The sequence below is a fragment of the Chiloscyllium punctatum genome, chromosome 32, assembly GCF_047496795.1.
Source record: "Chiloscyllium punctatum isolate Juve2018m chromosome 32, sChiPun1.3, whole genome shotgun sequence".
In the NCBI taxonomy this organism is placed as follows: domain Eukaryota; kingdom Metazoa; phylum Chordata; class Chondrichthyes; order Orectolobiformes; family Hemiscylliidae; genus Chiloscyllium; species Chiloscyllium punctatum.
The window spans coordinates 19149442-19169665 of NC_092770.1; the positions used below are offsets into that span (position 1 = coordinate 19149442).

The following is a 20224-nucleotide window of genomic DNA, read 5'->3' on the forward strand; positions in this document are numbered from 1 at the left end:
TTTTTTTCCTCTCACTTTAAACTTTTGCCCTCTTGTATTTGATATTTCCACCCTGAGAAAAACACTGATTATTGACTCTATATATACCTGTTATAATTTTGTACAAATCGAGAGTGTGGTGGTGGAAAAGCACAACAGGTCAGGCAGCATCCGAGGAGCAGGAGAATCGACGAGCCTCATTCCTGATGAAGGGCTTATGCCTGAAACGTCGATTCGCCTGCTCCTCAGATGCTGCCTGACTGGCTGTGCTTTTCCACCACCACACTTTCGACGCTGATCTTGAGCATTTGCAGTCCACACTTGCTCCTCATTGATTATAACCTCACTGCGAAGCCTCTTCCAAGGATGCCTACCTTGAAGAAGTTCTCCTCCTCCCTCTACAAGGATTTTAGTGAATCCCTCTCTCACTGCACACCACAGGTCATCTCCTCTGCCCTGAAGCTTTTCAGATACGGGCCTCATTCCTGATGAAAGGCTTATGCCCGAAACGTCGATTCTCCTGCAGCTCGGATACGGCCTGACCTGCTGCGCCTTTCCATCGGATCCCGATTCTGATCTCCAGCATCTGCAGTCCTCACTTTCACATCATTTTATACACGTCTATCAGGTCGGCCTCAGCCTCGGACACGTGGCAAAAACAATCCAAGTTGGCCCAGAATCACTTTACAGCCGATACACTCCGAAGCTTAATACAAAGTACTTATGAGTTGCAAAGTACATTGGGACATCATGAGAATGTGAATGGTGTGAAGTAAATGCAAATTTATTCAGCTAAACACCATGATAACATCACCAATACTCAAGGAAACACAACTCCAGTCTATACAAGCTAACAAGCAACAGTCTGACCAACCTGCACTCCTCTAAAGCCATGATATCCTTCTTGAGGCACAGCATACACATGCCTTACTGGAAGGAAGAATGAAATGTAACTCTTAAGTGAAAATTTCAATCATTGTTGAGGTTTCCTTGCATCTTGCATCTTGCATTAAATCTCACATGAATGCTTAAAGAAAGTCAGCAATATTTATGGAGCATCAAAAATTCTACCTGCGTCTGGTGGCTCTATCGGCCTGCAGATAGCCTCTGCATCACATGGATTGGTATCCTCTGCTAATTGGAAGGCAGTAATGATTTCATTGAAGTAACTGAAGTATTGCTTAGGCTCCAGATTGGACTTTTCACAACTGAACTCAGATTCTTCATGATAGTCCTGAATAGAAATGTGAAATAAAGTTAAACACCGAATCCAGCTTTTTGAAGTCTGCTTTTAGTGCATGGAACAAATAAACTAGAAGACCTGTACTGAACCACTTTTCCCTTTTACTCAACTCTGCCATTCAACAAGATCAGAGCTCAACTCCACTATTCCCAAATATATGCAAAACAATTTAAAAGTTCTGAAAGGAACTTCATGAAGCAGAAACTGAAGCCTGTAGCAACTGCCCCCACGCGCTATGACTGCTCAATTGCAGACAGACAGTGGAAGACATTGTCAGATTAAACATGCAAATAAAGACTGTACCTTCTTGTCGTCGGATAGGCAGTTGTGGATACCATCCAGAATCCGGTGCAGATTTTCGATAATTAAATAATTTGACGAATTCTTGGCAAACTTTTCAAGAAGTACATCCAAGCTGAATGACATTTCAGGCACTGTTAAATGCAGCCAACATGTATCAGTCTGCACAGTGAGAGAGAATTCAGAAATTACTTGATGTTCAGAATGATGAATCCAAATGTATTGGTGTTAGGGGGATAGCTATCAGATTACACTGGGTTTCAGGGTTTAATGAATGAGACATGTTTTTCACCCAAAACCTTTCACAAAACCTTTCTTTTTAAAAAGTTGCATTCTCGGCTTAGCTGTTAACAATGGTGATAGCTAGACAATATGTTGAAGGTGTTGGCCCCCTGTGTTCTCTGTCTATGCCATGATGAATCAATCTAAACATCATGGCATAGACAGAAACACAGGGGGCCAACACCTTCAACATATTGTCTAACTATCACCATTGTTAACAGCTAACCCGAGAAGGAGAAAAGGTGAGGACTGCAGATGCCGGAGACCAGAGTTGAAAAATGTGGCGCTGGAAAAAACACAGCAGGCCAGGCAGCATCCGAGGAGCAGGAGAATCGACGTTTCGGGCATAAGCCCTTCTTCAGGAGTGATTCCTGGCGTGCTGTGTTTTTCCAGCACCACACTTTTCAACAAAAGCTAACCCAAGAATGCAACTTTTAAAAAAAAATGTTTTGGGATTTACACATGAAAGAATTGAAACTATCACTGTATTCTAACAGATGAAAGGCTTAACAGACAATCAATTTTTCAATGTATAATTTCAGTTACATCACACTGTAAATTTTTGCTATAAATTCTGTGTTAGGATTGAGCCCTCCACTATCACCTGATGAAGGAGCGTTGCTCCGAAAGCTAGTGTGCTTCCAATTAAACCTGTTGGACTATAACCTGGTGTTGTGTGGCTTTTAACTTTGTAAATAATTTTGGTACTCTTGTCTAAGGAGAGATTTCTGCCATTTGAGGCAGTCCAGAATAGGTTCATTTGGTCGATCCTGGGTGTGTTAAATGATTGGGTAAGTTGGGCCTGTACTCTTGGAGTTTAAAAGAATGAGAGATGACCTTATTGACTCATACAATGTTCTAGGGAGACGTGGATGATGCAAAAAGGTCATTTCTCTTTTTGGGAGAGACTAAGACCAAACGGCATTATCTCAGGGTAAGGGGCCTCTTATTTAAGACAGGGCTGAGGAGGAATTGCCTCTTTCAGAGGGTAGTGAATCTGTGGAATTCTTCACCAAAGTGAGCTGTCAAGGAGGAGTCTTTAAAAATATTCATGGCTTTGATGGACAGACTTTAAAATCAGAAAGAGAATCACTAGGGTTATGTGGACAAGGCAGGGTATGTGGAGGTGAGGTTTATCAGTGTTGCAACAGACTCAGTGGGTAGAATGATGATTTCTCCTCCTACATTTTATAATCTTATGGGTGGCTTACAATGCATGTTCAATTTCTGTATTAGTTGAAAATCACCCAACACCAGGTTATAGTCCAACAGGGACTATAGTCAAACAGGGGTTATAGTCCTGTTGGACTATAACCTGGTGTTGTGTGATTTTTAACTTTGTACACCCCAGTCCAACACCGGCATCTCCAAATTATGTATTAGTTGAGGTTACTAAGACCATCTTATCTTCTCAACCTTCCTGTACTATGGTGACCCTCCATCTAAATGACCACTAGTCATCTCTCTCTCTCTCTCTCTCTCTCTAATGTGACAGCAGCCCTATTGTCTACCAGGATGATGGTGATTTTCTCTCTCCCTTTAGAAAGCTCCCACCAGCAGCAATTTGATAAAGACAGATAATCTGTTTCAGCAATGTTAGTTGAGCAATTAATATTGGCAAGGATGAGAGCTCCCTGAGCCCTCTATGTCTTGGGATCTTTTACATCCACCTGACTGGTAAGGGGTCTTGGTTTAATGTATCGTTTAAAAGTCAGCATTTCTGATATCTCAGCACTTTCTCACCAGTACACTGGGAGTGCAAAGTCTTGATTCAGACTCAAATATCTAAATTGGGCCGGAATCCACCAACTTCAGAACTCAGTCTATTATCTGCAGAGCCACAGAGTCATTGAATATTGAGCCTGTATTCTGAGAGTGTTGATAACAACAAGCAGTTTGTGGACTAAGCTCTGTTGTATTGTTATTCATCAGTGACATGCAAAACAAAGGCCCCCCATCCAAACTTAATTAGTTTGCTCAAAGGTGAGATCATCTGGGGATTTTATAACGCTGAAGCAAACATGAATAAACTGACTACTTTGATGGCTCTTTAAAAATTTGTTTTGCTTGTAAGGTTTTGATAAAGTGTACAGTGAATGGTTTGTGTATTTTTGAAAGACACAGCAAGCTGTGATGTCAAACCTTTCTGTCAGGCTGCACGATATAATGAGTCACGTAGACATTATGAGTCACGCAGCTGGAACATGTCATGCTCCAAGGTTGAAACATAGCAGAAGGGAATTGTCACCTTCTTGGCATCATTGTCAGCTGTGGCATGGGACTCTGTGGTCTCCTCTAGGCCTAGGATATCTGCACTTAACTAATTCTGGAGTCCTCAGTATTCCTAATTGTTCCACCATTGATGGCTGTGCCTTTTGGCTCTCTTGGTCCTTGGCTCTAGAAATCCTTTCCTAAGATCGTCTACCTCTCTTTCCTCCTTTAAGAGGCTCGTTAAAACTTGGAGAGGTGGTGGTGTCAATGATAATGTAATCCAGTATCTCAGTTTAAATTGTGAGGGTGTGGGTTCACAATCGCATTTAAGACAGATGGTGAAATTCAATAAATATCTGGAATTATGATGACTGCCAAACTATCAGCTATTTGGCTCTATGTTTTACACAGCGGTGAGGAGAGAGAAACGAGGGCTGCCGGGAAGGGTGAGTTTTCCCACTTAAAATGGACCTTACATCAGGAGTCAGCCTCCATTTTTAACAGAGCAGTGAGAGAGAGTGGAGAGACACGAGGGCTGACAGGAAGGGTAAGTGATTTTTTTTTAAGTGGGTGAGAGCTAAACCAGAGGCCCTACAATACACTATAGGCTCTCCCTCCCACCCACCTCCTCTAACCTTAAGAGTCTGTCAACTCAGTAAGCTCTTCAGGTTTTTATTTTTTTCTCCTCCTTGTTTAGTCCTGTGTGGGCTTACATATTAGTGAGGTATGGTTGTTAGGGTAGTTGCATATTCCTCCTGCAAATGTGGCAGGTGAGAGGCATGACACATGTCTCCGCTGGCCACATCTGCGGGAAGTGCACCCAACTCCAACTCCTCGAAAACTGAGCTAGGGAACGGGAGTTGGAGCTGGATGAACTGCAGGTCACCCGGGAGGCTGAGGGAGAAATTGAGAGGATGTACAGGGAGGTGGTCACTTCCCAGACACAGGATAAGGACAGCTGGGTTACAGTCAGGGGGAAGAAAGGGAACCGATGGACAGAGCAGGGATCCCCTGTGGCCGTTCCCTTCAGCTATAAGTATACTGTTTTGGACACTGCTGGTGGGGATGGCCTACCAGGGGAATGCCATATTTGTTAGGTCTCTGGCACTGAGCCTGGCACTGTGGCTCAGAAGGGAAGTGGAGGGTGGGGAGCGGGCAGCGGAGAATAGAAAAATGTTAGAGGTGGGGGTCTCAATAGGGGATTGACAGGAGATTTTGTGGGCAGGAACGGGAAGGTATGTTGCCTCCCCGGTGCCAGGGTCCGGGATGTCACCGATCGGGTTTACGAGATTCTGAAGGGGGACGGTAAGCAGCCAGAAATCGTGGCACATATTGGCACCAATGACATAGCCAGGAAAGGGATTGAGGATCTGAACAGTGACTACAGAGAGCTAGGTTGGAATCTGAAGAGCAGGACGAGTAGAGTAGTGTTCTCAAGTTTGCTACTGGTGCCATGAGATAGTGAGATGAGGAACAGTTAGTGAGTGCAGCTTAACACGTGACTGCGAGGCTGGTGCAAGAGGGAGGGCTTCAGATACTTAGACCATTGGGGTGTCTTCTGGGGAAGGTGGGACTTGTACATGAAGGATGGGTTGCACCTGAACTGGGTTTCCTTACTCAGTATGCAGACAGACCGACGAGGGGAGAGGCCAATTTGGATTTGGTGCTCTGTAATGAGCCAGGACAGATGTCAGATCTCGCGGTGGGAGAACACTTTGGTGACAGTGACTATAATTGTCTCACATTTACCACAGCCTTGGAGAGGGAAAGGAGCAGTTACCATGTGAAAGTACTTAATTAAGGAAAAGGAAATTATGACGCTATCAGACAGGAGTTGGGAAGTACAGATTGGGAGCAATTGTTCCATAGAAAGGGCACATCAGACATGTGGAGACTGTTCAAGGAACAGTTGTTGTGAGTGATGCATAAATTTGTTCCTCGGAGACAGATAAGAAGGGGTAAGATTAAGGAGCCTTGGATGACAAGAATAGAGGAGCTTCTTGTCAAAAGGAAATTAAAAATCACAACACCAGGTTGTAGTCCAACAGGTTTAATTGGAAGCACTAGCTTTCGGAGCGCTGCTCCCTCATCAGGTGGGAGTGGCACTCCGAAAGCTAGTGCTTCCAAATAAACCTGTTGGACTATAACCTGGTGTGGAGGGATTTTTAACTTTGTACACCTTAGTCCAACACTGGCATTTCTAAATCGTCAAAAGGAAGGTAGCTTATGTAAGGTGGAGGAAGCCAGGATCTAGCACAGCTTTAGAGAATTACAGGCTTACTAGAAAGGAGCTCAGAAATGGACTGAGGAGAGCCAGGAGGGGCACAGGAAAGGCTTGGCAGGAGAAGGTTTGGCCAGTCAGGGATAGCGTCGGGAACATGTGTGTGGAGTCTGGGCAGGTAGGTGAAGCCCTAAATGAGTGTTTTGCTTCAGTTTTCACTGAGGAAAGGGACCTTTGTGAATGAGAACTTTGAGGAGCCAGGGAACAGCTTGAACAGATCGAGATTTGGGAAGTTGATGCGCTGGAAGTTTTGGCAAACATTAAGATTGATAAATCCCCAGGGGCCAGACCAGATTTATCCTAGGTTGCTCCAGGAGAAAAGAGGTTGCTAAGCCACCGGCGAAGATCTTTGCTTCCTCACACTCCATGGGAGTCATACTGGAGGACTGGAGGGAGACAAATGTTGTTACTCTTTTGAAGAAGGGTAATAGGTAAATCACTGGCAATTACAGACCAGTCAGTCTTACGGTTGTGGTCAGCAAGGTTTTGGAAAGAATTCTGAGAGATAGGATTTATGGCTATTTGGAAAAGCATGGCGTGATTAAAAGCAGTCAATATGGTTTTTATGAGGGACAGGTCATGCCTCACAAATCTTATTGAGTTCTTTGAGGAGATGACGAGACAGGTTGATGAAAGATAGGCAGTAGATGTGGTGCATATGGTCTTCAGCAAGGCATTTGATAAGGTTCCCCATGGTAGGCTCATACATAAAGTCAAGAGGTATGGGATACAGGGAGATTTGGCTGTCTGACAGAAGGCAGAGAGTGGTTGTAGATGGACGTTATTCTGCCAGGAGATCAGTGGTGAGTGGTTTCCCGCAAGGCTCTGTTCTCGGGCTTCTGCTCTTTGTAGTCTTTATAAATCACTTGGATGAGGAGGTTGAGGGGTGGGTTGGTAAATTTGCCAATGACACAAAGGTTTGAGGTGCCATTGATAGTATCGAGGGCTGTTGCAGGTTGCAGTGCGATGTTGCCAGGATGCAGAGCTGGGCTGAAAAATGGCAGATGGAGTTCAACCTGGCTAAATGCTAAGCAATGCATTTTGAAGGTCAAACTTGAATGCTGAATATAAGATTAAAGACAGGATTCTTGGCAGTGTGGAAGAACAGCTGGATCTTGGTGTTCAAGTGCATAGATCCCTCAAAGTTGCCACCCAAGTGGATAGAGTTGTTAAGAAAGCATATGGTATTTTGGCTTTCATTAACAGAAGGATTGAGCTTAAGAGCTGTGAGGTTTTGCTGCAGCTCTACAAAATGCTGGTGAGACCACACATGGAATATTGTGTCCAGTTCTGGAAGATAGCCAGAGACTTTTCCCCAGGGCAGGTTTGACTGCCACAAGGGATCATAGTTTTAAGGTGATAGGAGGAAGATATAGAGGAGGTAGGTTCTTTACACAGAGAGTTGTGAATGCATGGAATGCGTTGCCAGTGGTGGTGGTGGAAGCAGAGTCATTGGGGACATTTAAGCGACTGCTGGACATGCACATGGAGAGCAGTGAATTGAGAGGTGCATAGGTTAGGTTATTTTATTTTAGATTAGGATTAATCCTTGGTACGAGATCATGGGCCAAAGGGCCTATTCTGTGCTGTATGTTTCTATTCTATTGTTGGTCATTGTAAATAGCTGCCTGGTTCACCACTGGTCTTTAAGGAAGGAAATCTATTGGCTTACATCTAACTTCAGATCAACAGCAATGGGGTGCCTCCAAACGGCCCAGCAGCCACTCAGTTCAAGCACAGTTACTGACATGGATATAAATGTTGGCCTAGTCACTGTCACCAACATCCCAAGAATGAATTTAAAAATTATCACTTTGTTTGCCTGCCCTTATGTGATTCACTCAATTTTTGGTTAATAAAACTCCTCTGAAGAAACGTGGAACATTTTATTACATGAAAAGCGTGAGACAAAGGCCTCACTATCATGCTGAATGCAATATAACGTGAGTCTAAGGCCACAAGATAGTAAAGACATTATTTAGCACATTCTCAAAATATGCAACCTCTGCAATTTTGGTATTCGATATAATTTGTTGATGAATTTATATCAAAAGTCTAGATTATGAAAACTGGACTTCAAACAGGAAGAAAATTCAAGTATTGCAAGATCCCCTGCGAGTCAATAAGTAACTCAAGTATTTGGGGATTGAACTTTACCTATCTTTTATCACACTCCTATTTCACTGCCTGCATTCAAGGCGAGATCAACTTGCCATGTTCTATTCCTCAAAGATTAAAGCTACTGACATTGACAAAGAAGATGGAGAGCTAATTGTCTGTTCACAAACACACGGAAGAATAGAAAAATTTGTGAAATGTCAGTGCGGGAGAAATGCAAGTTCCACTGTGCAACTGGTAATAGCAAATCAACAAGAATGATTGCTAGGTGTCCTCCTGGATGAGATTAAACAAAATCAAATCTACAAACACAAATCTGCAGCTGGTGCTGCTTTTCAGGTAATTAGGATATTCAAAGGAATTCACTTTTGAAAGGTTTTTGTTTAGTGGTTTCATGCCTACAGAAAGGAAAGAAAGTTGAGCAACAGAAGGCAACAGAAGTCTTCAGGCTTGAGTTACAACATTGTCAATTACATACTAAGACTGAATACTACAATGCATAATATTCAGGAACATACCAGACTCTAATCTCATATTGCATTACAGAAAGATCATTCCATGAGCTCTATCGCCTGATAGTAGTCAGTTCACTCTCCACGTTTCTCTGCCCATGTTTCTATCGTTCACATGGCTAGACTTCAGGATTCCATCCAGCTCTCCATGTGTTTCTCTCTTCTTTTAGCTCCGCCCACACTGTGCTATTTTTGCCCATTATGAGCAATTATGTGAAATCATCAAAAGGTTGCGCCTGAATCCTAGAGCCCTTACACAACAGAAAGGACCACCTAATAAAGATGTGCAGGTCAGGTGAATTGGCCATGCTAAATTGCCCATAGTGTTAGGTGCATTAGTCAGAGGGAAATGGGTCTGGGTGGGTTACTCTTCAGAGGGTTGGTGTGGACTGGTTGGGCCGAAGGGCCTGTTTCCACACTGTAGGGAATCTAATCTAATCTAAACTGGCTCTTGAGTACTGGTCCACAGGAATATATTAATTAGGAGCCAAGTACATAATTACAAGTTGTTCTTGCTGTATCACAGATTGTGGGTTCAAAGCACACTCCAAACTGTTGAATATCAAACATTTAGTACAGAGGGAGTGTTGTATTGTCATTTGGTTAGTGTCACATTGAGGTCTTGATTCATTACATGACTGTAAAACATCACGTGACACCAGTTTTAATGAACAGCAGTGTGGTTGTCCTTGATCTTCTGGCCAGTATTTACCTGTCAACCAAGAAATGATTAAGAAGTCATTTGTTATGCTGCTGTTTGTGGGTGCTTGTTGTGTCCATTGACTGCTGTAGTTTCTACAGTAGAATAATGATGATTGCATTTCAAACATACATCATTGCTTGTAAGGTTCTTAAAGACACAAATGAGATATGGATACCCTGTCAAAAATATATAAAAGAGTTGAATACGGCATTCAAAATGCCCTGTTCATACTGCTCTCAAACCCAGTTCACAACACATTCTTGTGGCATTATCTACACCAACCATAACTTCCAACCAAAGGACTAAATCTTTGGGGACACAACACAGTGAACGAGATAACTGGAGCCACTACTTCAGTAGACATTGTAGAATCGTGATGGTACAGCACTAAGGAGGCTATTTGACCTGTTGAAGCTATGCTAGTACTCTCCATCAGCAACTCAGCTAGTCCTATTCCCACATCGTTTCACCTTATGCCAGTGATCATTTCCTCCTCAGGTTCCTATTCAATTCCCATTTGAAAATCATAAAATGAACCTACTCACAAACAGCACATTCCAGATCCTAAACACTTGCTGTGTGAAAGGAACTTTCCTCATATCACGACATTGACAATCAAATTAAATTAGTGTCCTCTGTTAAAAATCACACGACACCAGGTTATAGTCCAACAGGTTTAATTGGAAGCACTAGCTTTCAGAGCACCGCTCCTTCATCAGGTAGTTGTGCAGGACACAATTGTAAGACACAAATTTATAGCAAAAGTTTATAATGTGATGTAACTGAAATTATACATTGAAAAATACCTTGATTGTTTGTTGAGTTTCTCATCTGTTCGAATACCATGATAGTTTCACTTCTTTTATATGTAAATCACAAAACTTTTTAAAAAAATGTTACATTCTCAGGTTAACTGTAACAATTGGTGTTAGCCAGACAATGTTGAAGGTGTTAGCCCCCTGTATTCTCTGTCTGTGCCATAATGTTTAGACTGATTCTAATCTAAAAAGTGAGTTAACAAAGTCTTACATGAATTCATGCAGTTTTTGAGCAAAGTACAATATAACTCTGCAAGTACAAATTCACCCCACAAACATATATGCATATGTGTGCATGTGGGTTTTTGTGCATGTGTGTGTGTGTGTGGTTGTGAGTGAGAGAGAGTGTATATGCGCATGTATGTGAGTGTAGAGTGCCTAAATCGGTGAGGGGGTGCATGTGAGTGTGGGAGTGTGTGCGTCTGCAGGAATGTGTACGTGTGTGTGTGTATGTGGGGGGTGGGAGGTTGTGAGTATGTGTGTGTGGGAGTGTAGAGTGGTTGAAGTCTGTGAGAAGATACATGTGAGTGTGGGAGTGTGTGTGTGTCTGTAGGAGTGTGTATGTCTGTGTGCGTGTCTGTGTATATAGGGAGGGCTTCAACCGGGACCTTGGGTTCATGTCACACTACAGGTGACCACCATTGCACCACACACACACACACACACACACACACACACACACACACACACAAAAAACTTTGTTAACATACATTTTAGATTAGAATCAGTCTAAACATTATGGCACAGACAGGGAACACAGGGGGCTAACACCTTCAACATTGTCTGGCTAACACCAATTGTTAGAGTTAACCTGAGAATGTAACATTTAAAAAAAGTTTTGTGATTTACACGTGAAAGAAGTGAGACCATCATGGTATTCGAACAGATGAAAGACTCAACAAACAATCAAGGTATTTTTCAATGTATAATTTCAGATACATCACACTGTAAACTTTTGCTCTAAATTCTGTGTCTTACAATTGTGTCCTCCACAACCACCTGAAGGAGCATCGCTCCGAAAGCTAGTGCTTCCAATTAAACCTGTTGGACTCTCACCTGGTGTTGTGTGATTTTTAACTTTGTACACTCCAGTCCAACACCGGCATCTCCAAATAGTGGCCTCTGGTTCTTGATATTTCTGCCAATGGGAACAATTGCCCTTTATTTATTCTGTCTAAATGCATAATAGTTTCATCAAATCTCCATTTAATCTTCACTTCTCTAAGGAGGACTAACGCAGCTTCTCAAATCTATTCCCTGTAACTGATTTCCATGTCCCTGCTGCCATTCTCATAGATCATCCTGGAATGAATGGGTTGTCTTATGAGGAAAAGCTGGACAGGTTGGTGTTGAAATCCACTGAAAGTTAGAGGAATGGCAGGTGACCTTGTTGAAACATGGCAGGTTCTGAAAGGTCTCGACAGGGTAGGTACTGAAAGGACCTTGTTGGAAAGCTTAAAAACATGATGGAGATGAGCAGAAATGGTTTCTCTCAGAGGCTTCTTGGAAAATGTGATCCTCTTCCTGAAGAGTAATAGGGGCAGGGTCAGTGAATATTTTCAAGGCTGAGTTAAGTGGATTCCTAATTGACAAGGCAGTCAAAGCATCTAGAGAGGAAAGTAGAGTTGAGGCCAAATCAGATGGCCTTATAGAATGGTGGATGGGGTTAAGGGCTGAATCAACGAGGTAAAAACAATGACTGCAGATGCTGGAAACCAGATTCTGGAATAATGGTGCTGGAAGAGCACAGCAGTTCAGGAGCAGTGAAAAATCGACGTTTTGGGCAAAAGCCCTTCATTCCTGATGAAGGGCTTTTGCCCGAAACGTCGATTTCGCTGCTCCTTGGATGCTGGCTGAACTGTGTGCTCTTCCAGCACCACTAATCCAGAATTAAGGGCTGAATGGCCCACTCCTTCTCATTGTACTTGTGTCTAAAGCTCATGATCCAAAATGGCTTAGAACATAGAACATAGAACAATACAGCACAGAACAGACTTTTCGGCCCTCAATGTTGCACTGACCTGTGAAAACAATCTGAAGCCCATCTAACCTACACTATTTCAGCTTGTCCCCCTACACTAACCATCATCGTCCATGTGCTTATCCAAGGATTGTTTAAATCTCCCTAATGTGGTTGAGTTAACTACATTGGTAGGTAGGCCATTCCACGCCCTTACCACTCTGAGTAAAGAACCTGCCTCTGACATCTGTCTTAAGTCTATCACCCCCCAACTTGTAGTTATGCCTTTTTGTACAAGCTGACGCCATCATCCTAGGAAAAAGACTTTCACTGTCTACCCTATCTAATCCTCTGATCATCTTGTATGTCTCTATCAAATCCCCTCTTACCTTCTTCTTTCCAATGAGAACAGACACAAGTCCCTCAGCCTTTCCTCTAAGACCTTCCCTCCAGACCAGGCAACATCCTGGTAAATCTCCTCTTCACTTTTTCCAATACTTCCACATCCTTCCCGAAATATGGCGACCAGAACTGTACACAATATTCCAAGTGCAGCAGCACTAACATTTTGTATAGTTGCAGCATGACATTACAGCTCCGAACTCAATCCCTCTACCAATAAAACCTAACACACCATATGCCTTCTGAACAGCACTATGAACCTGGGTGGCAACTTTCAGGGATCTATGTATATGGACTCCAAGATCCCTCTGCACATCCACACTACCAAGAATCTTTCCATTGACCCAGTACTCTGCATTCCTGTTATTCTTCCCAAAGTGAATCACCTCACGTTTAGCTGCATTGAACTGCTTTGTAACCTACCCTGACATCTTCAAATTATCTATGCAAGGTTCCTCTGTTCGTGAACTGACTTTGGAATTGTATCTTTAATTTGATATTACTCCTCCTTGTCCTTTCTGCCAACACATACCACGCCAGACTTCTTTGCATTAATCATCTGCTATATGTCTGCACATTCCATCCGCTTACCTCCATTCTCTTGAAATCTAGGTGAACATATAAATATACCAATTAGGAGTAGAAACAGAGCACTCAATCTCTTGAACATGCTCCATTCCACATGAAGAGTTGGGTTGATCAGATTGTCAACTCACATTTGTATTCCCACCTACAAACGTTTCACTTCTTGCCTAACAAGGAACTATTTACCTCTGCGTCGGAAATATTCAAGGATTCTGCGCTGCGAACACATTAATTCAGAGCAGGAGTACGCTGTTCAGCCCCCAAGTCTGACCCCACTTTTCACAACTTTGTGTTAGCTGGAAATTTTGAAATCATTCCTTGCACATTTGAGGTCAGTAATGCCCCTCAAAGTAAACATTTGATACACCATGCACTTCCTCATTCGAAAAGTCATCAGTTCACCGCTAATCTCTGCTGTCTGTCACTCAGCCAACTGAAATAGAAATGAGGTAGTTTGGAAACTGGTCAACAGATCTGATTGAGTCATGTTCCAAGCTACATGAAATTCTTTAATCCCATCACTTGAATTAATCAGGAAAGAGATGTCGATGACTACTACAAATGAATGACAAATTTCGGTCTTTACTTTAACTGGACAGCAATGCATAAGAACATACAGAAATTGGGGTTAATTTTGCCTTGTTCTTTCCGATCCTTAGTTCAAGGGTTCTTTTTCCTACTCCCTTAGGTGGCATTGTGTCTGTCTGCAATTGCCTTGGGTGCCAGGACATGGGGGAAAATTGAAAAGCCATCAAATGTAATTTATAGTTTTTTTAAACAATTTATTTGAACACTTTCATTTATTAATTGTACAAATATTAGGGAAGGAGAAGAGGGCTTTTGACTCGATGGTGTAGGAGGTCATACAATGAAACGGCCAAGGATGCTTCCTATCATAGTTGCTACCCTACCCTGGGAACATGCATGTGTGTCAGCCATGTTGTAGAGTTGCAAACATGGAGCTGCAGAGAGCTTGAGTTTTTTTTATTATTTATTGGTATTCAACATAGCTGGCAAGGCTAGCATTTGTTGCGCACTCCCAAATGTTCTTGAGAAGACCATGTTGAATTGCCTTCTCAATTTTTGCAGTGCATGCAACGTGTGTAGGTAGATAGGGTGCCAGTGAAGCAAGCTGCATTTCCCTGAATGGTATCAAGCCTCTTGAGTGTTGATGGAGCTGCACTCATCTGGGCAATTGGGAAACATTCTATTAAGCTCCAGAAACATGCCTTGTAGATGGATTGCGAAGAAGGAGGCCAAACAGGGAGCATTTTTTTTTTAACTGATGTTTGTGTAGACATGAGGTGATTCAAATGCACGTGCAACTTATTAAACTGAATCAAAATATACGTACCACATTAGGCACTTTAGAAATATACTTTATCTGGATTTTGTAATCATTTGGCAAGTTTCCAACCTAAACAAAACAAAAATAAACATTTTAAGAAGAATAAAATAATCTGACACTTTACAAATAGTGTATTTCCCCTTTAGTGAGCCAACTGTTTAAAATGTACACAGTTAATGTTGCCAGAGAGACAACTGCATTGAAAAGAGACCAATAAAAAAAAACATAGCTGGAACTACAACACATCAGTCAACAATTACAGTCAAAAGCCATGGTCATCATCACCAGCTCATACTCTGCTTTGATATAACCTCGAAGTAACATTGTGGACATTACCTTTGGCCAGAAGCTGAAGTGAACCAGCTATATAAATACTTTGGCTACAAGGACAAACCACAGGCTGTGGATTCTGTGATGGCTAACGCACCTCCTGTCTCCAATGCACGTCCATCATCTATGAGACACAAGGAAGGTGCATGATGGAAATCTCCCCACTTGCCTGGATGGGTGCTGTTTAAACAGCATTCAAGAAGCTTAACACCATCCAAGACAAAGCAGCTCACTGACTGACACCCCAACTACTGCATTCAACAGTCACTCACTTCACCAGTGATGCACAGCAGCAGCGGGGTGTGCCATCTACAAAATGCAGTGAGTCAACTCACCGAGGTTCCTTCAACAGAACCTCTACCACCCAGAAGCACAAGGAAAGCAGATACATGGGAGACCACCAGCAGCAAATTCTCCTCCAAGCCACTAATCATCCTGACTCAGAAATATATCATTCCTTCAATGTCAGTGGGGCAAAGTCCTGGTATTCTCTCCCTAGTAGCACTGTGGTGTCTCTCTGCTTTAAGGATTGCTGTGATTCAAGAAAGGAACTCACCATCACTTTCTTTGGTAAAGTTAAAAATCACACAACACCAGGTTATAGTCTAACAGGTTTATTTAGAAGCACTAGCTTTTGGAGTGCTGCTTCAACCATCTGATGAACCTGAGTCCAACACCAGCTCTTCCACATCTGGGGAAGTTAGCGATGGATTACAAATGCTGGCCCAATCAATGACATCCACAATCATGAACAAATAAAAACAAATGTTCGAATTTGCTCTTTCCACAAATTCTGACTCATCTGCGTTGCATTGATAATATTTTTCTATTTGTCATTCTGGATTTCCTGAATTACTTACATTTTTCACCATTTCGGTCTTTCATTGATAGTCACGAGAAGCTGTTGCCACCATCGTGGCTCAGTCCTTCAAAGATTGATCAGGCTAAGGCTCTTATCTCTAGAAAGTGAATGAGGACCAAACAGATTTCCTGAATTGTGAAAGCATTTGAAAGAGCAGCAGTGCAGAAAATGTTTTCAATTGTGGGGGAAAACCCTGATCTCTGGGCCATAAGAGCAGGATAGACACTAATGAATCCAGTAATGAATTCAGGAAAAATAATGGGGTTAGAATGTAGAACTCATGTGTGAAAAAGATTTTTCCACTTTGAGAATCAAGAACGAGGGATCACTGTTTGAAAATAAGGTGACACCCATTTAAGATCATTTTCTGTCACTGGATCATGAGTCTTTGGAACTCTTTTCCTCAAAAGACTGTTCTCGAATATTTTCACAGCAGAGGTAGATAGATTCTTAAGAAGCTACTATGTAGAAGGCTATTAGGGAGTCAGGCAGGAGCATGGGTGGATCTAATTGAGGGGCCAAGTGGCCTCAATCTGTACCTACTTTGTATATTTCTGTCCTGACTACTCTAAGGAGCAATTGTGGTTAATACTGTGGATGCTTTAAAGGGGAAGCTAGATAAACACTTATGGGAAGAAAGAATTAGAAAGATCTGTGTTGGGTTTAGATGAAATAGAGGGGGTGGAGGTTTGAATGAAGCATAAGTTACAGAAAGTGCAGTTGGGCTGAATAGCCTGCATGAGTGAAAGATGAATGTATACTCTGCAGGACTTGGTAAGGCTGGGTCTCTTTGGCTTCCACATGAAACCGATAAGTTTTTTTTTGGACTGGAGATAGCTGTGTGACAACTTGACCATTAGCACAATCTAATGAACACTAATGACAACAAATTTGGTTAAAAAATAGAATTGATTTTGGCCGAAAGAACATGTTCAATAATTCCGGTCTGCCTTTTAAGAGTGGTTTACGGAGAACTGTTTTATTTCAAAGAATGTTTTGTATTGTGATCAGTAAATAGGTTTGATCCTTGCCTCTCACAATCTCAAGACATTGTAAAATGCTTTACGGACCCTGTTTTCATGTAGTTAATTTGTACATAGCAAGCTCCCACCAGCAGCAATGAGATGTTAACCAGGATGACTCTTCTGTTTTTTGTCAAAATAGCTCCATGAGATCTTTTACTCATATCTGAAAGGGCAGATCTAACCTTGGTTTTACGGCTGTAAGATAGCACTTTTGACAAAGCAGCACAACCTCAGTATTAGAATAGAATCCCAATAGTGTGGAAACAGGTCCTTCAGCCCAACCCAACCCTCTGAAGAGTAACCCACCCAGAACCATTCCCTTACCCTACATTTACCCCTAACTAATGCACCTACCCTACAATCCCTAAACACTACGGGCAATTTAGCACAGCCAATTCACCTAACCTGCACATCTTTGGACTGCGGGAGGAAACCAGAGCACATGGAGGAAATACACAGAGACACAGGAGAACGTGCAAACTCCACACAGACAGTTGTCTGAGGTTGGAGTTGAACCCAGGTCCCTGGCACTGTGAAGCAGCAATGCTAACCACTGAGCCACTGTGCAAATGCCAGACTAGATTTGGTGCTCACATCTTTGGGTTGAAACTTGTATGCAAAACCTTCTAATTCACGGCATGAAAATAGGATCAGACCTGTGACACCTGTCTGTTAAAAATCTTGTTTTTTTTTCCATTCATTCACAGACTAGGCTGGCATTTATTGCCCAGAGGGCAGTAAAGAGGCAACCACACTGCTGTGAGACTGCAGTCACATGTAGGCCAGACATGAAGGCAGTTTCCCTCCGTAAATGGCATTAATCAACCAGATGGGGCTTTTCCCCAGCAATCAGTAATCATTAGACTCTTAGTCGCAAATTTCTACTGAATTCAAATTCTACCATATGCCATGGCAGGAATTGAACCTTGAACATTACTTGGGTCTCTGGATTAATGGTTGAGTAATAATAAGTCTAACTACATGGTTATATGCACGTTCGAGCTATAAATCCTTACATTTTTTTTGTTAAGTGTCTGTCATATTGTTTCCCAATTATTAATCGCTATGACCACTTTTATAATGGAATCAGCCTTGGTGAACTTGATGCGCTGCAACTAAATCTTCTTGCCACAGGAGATGCTGTTTGTCACAGATTTGTGTTCCCTCATGTTCACCAATTTGATTTCTCTCAAGATGGAGACCTGCTGGGACCCTGTTCCAACCAATGCTACCTTGCTTGCTCCCCAACTTGTCTATTTGTGATTCTAGACCAATGTCACTGTGCTTGGCTCTTAATTGCCCCCTGAAGTGGCATAGTAAGCCACTCCATATCAAAACACCAGCAATTTGAGAAGAGGTTCCACCAACACTTTCTCTGAGCATCTTAGTTTGGATAATAAATTCCTTCCTTGACAGGGAAATGACAATACAACAGTACTTGACTGTGGATGAATCCTGTTCAAACCAACAGTCCCTGGCTTGCTCCCCAGCTGGCCTCATTTTTTAATTTAACAATAAATAATACAAGATCCAGTTAAACCATAAGAATAAACTCAGGATCTGACCCCTCAGAAGTATTGATTGAATTAAGTTTCATGCCTTGGTCCAAATTAACCAACACCATGCAAAATGGAGCAAATTGGTTTTTACTGTTTGTGGGATCCTGCTGTGTACAAACAGCTGTTACTTCAACCGTTTGACTTAGTTTCAAGGAAGTGCATTGTATGGGAAGCATTTTGGGACATTTCTGAGAGATATCAGGATGTTGCCAAGCCTGGAAGGTTTAAATTATGAAGAAAGGCTGGTACTTTTTTCACTGGAGCATAGGAAGTTGAAGAGCGATCTAATAGAAGTTTATAAAATAATGAGAGGTATAGATAGAGTTAATGGTAGTGGTCTTTTTCCAAGGATAGGGGATTTCAAGGGGGCACATTTTTGAGGTAAGGGGAGAGAGATTTAAAAAAGACATGAGAGGCAAATTGTTTACACACAGGGTGGTTCACATGTGGAATGAACTACCTGAGGATGTGGCGGATGTGGATACAATTACAATGTTTAAAAGACATTTGGATGGATACGTGCATAGGAAAAGTTGAGAGATATGGGCCAGAAACAGGCAGGGGGAACCTGTTTAGTTTACCATTATGTTCGGCATGGATTGGTTGGACTGAAGGGTCTGTTTCCATGCTGCGTGACTATGAATCTATGCTTGCTTCAGACATGCTCTTGTTTCTTTAAGTTGACTGTGTGGCTGGAGATATCGAGGATGCCTTGCAATGCGGCTAAAAGTGAAGTTATATTTTTTGGTGTGAAAAACAGAAAGGATGAGTCTTATATAAAATGCTGACATATTGTCAAGTGTGGATGTACAAAGGGATCTGGGTGTCCTTGTATTTCAGTCAATGAAAGTGACCAGGCCGATGCAGTAAGGCATTAGGAACAAGAATAGGCGATTCAGTCCCTCAAACCTATTTCCAACATTCAATAATGGTTGATTTGTGGTCTGTCTCTATTCACCTGACTGGTGCCATATCCGTTACTATCTTTGCTTAACAGAAGTTTTTTAATCTCAGATTTGAAACTAATCCTGCATCCATCGTTGTTTGTGGAATACAGTTCCAAACATCCAACATCCTTTGTGTGTAGAAGTGTTTCCAAAAATCAGTCCTGAATGGTCTGCCCTCATTTTTAGACTTAGTTTTATAATCCCTTAGTTTTATAATCCCCAGCCATTGGAGATAGTATCATTTCCTGTTATTATCTTGATGACATCAATCAGATCACCCTTTTACCTTCTACATTCGAGAGAAAATAGGCCTAATTCGTATAAAATCTCATCATAACTTAACATCTGAAGTCCAGGTATCATTCTTATAATTCTAAATTGTACTCCCTCCAAGGCCAATATATCCTTCCTAAGGAATAGTGCCCAGATTAGCTCACAGTACTCCAGGGTCTAATCACAGTTTTGTAGAGCTGCAGCATCATATCTGCATCCTTATACTCCATTCCTCTAGATGGAAAGCTGGATATTTGGCCTTTGGTGCAAAATAAATTTGAGTTCAAAATAGGGATGTCTTACTGCTGTTATACAGGACTTCGAGATCACACCTGGAGTATTGTGTGCAGTTTTAGTCTCTCAACTTCAGAAAGGATAGGCTTGCCGTAGAGGGACTGCTGAAGAGGTACACTAGGCAGATACTGGGGATGGCAGGACTGTTCTAGGAGGAGAGATTAGTTTGACTGGGCCTGTATTCTCTGGTGT

At 42.1% G+C, this 20224-nt stretch overlaps 1 protein-coding gene across 4 annotated transcripts in view; it reads right to left on the reverse strand.

Moving 5' to 3' along the window:
• Positions 1-20224, reverse strand: part of kitlga (kit ligand a) — a 184754-nt gene that overhangs the window by 71210 nt on the left and 93320 nt on the right. For all 4 annotated transcript variants that reach the window (XM_072551822.1, XM_072551821.1, XM_072551823.1 and 1 more), the window contains exons 3-5: positions 14749-14811; positions 1526-1684; positions 1051-1213 (exon numbers count right to left, since the gene is read on the reverse strand). In XM_072551822.1, coding sequence (XP_072407923.1) covers positions 1051-1213; positions 1526-1684; positions 14749-14811 — 385 coding nt within the window. The remainder of the gene's footprint in view (positions 1-1050; positions 1214-1525; positions 1685-14748; positions 14812-20224) is intronic.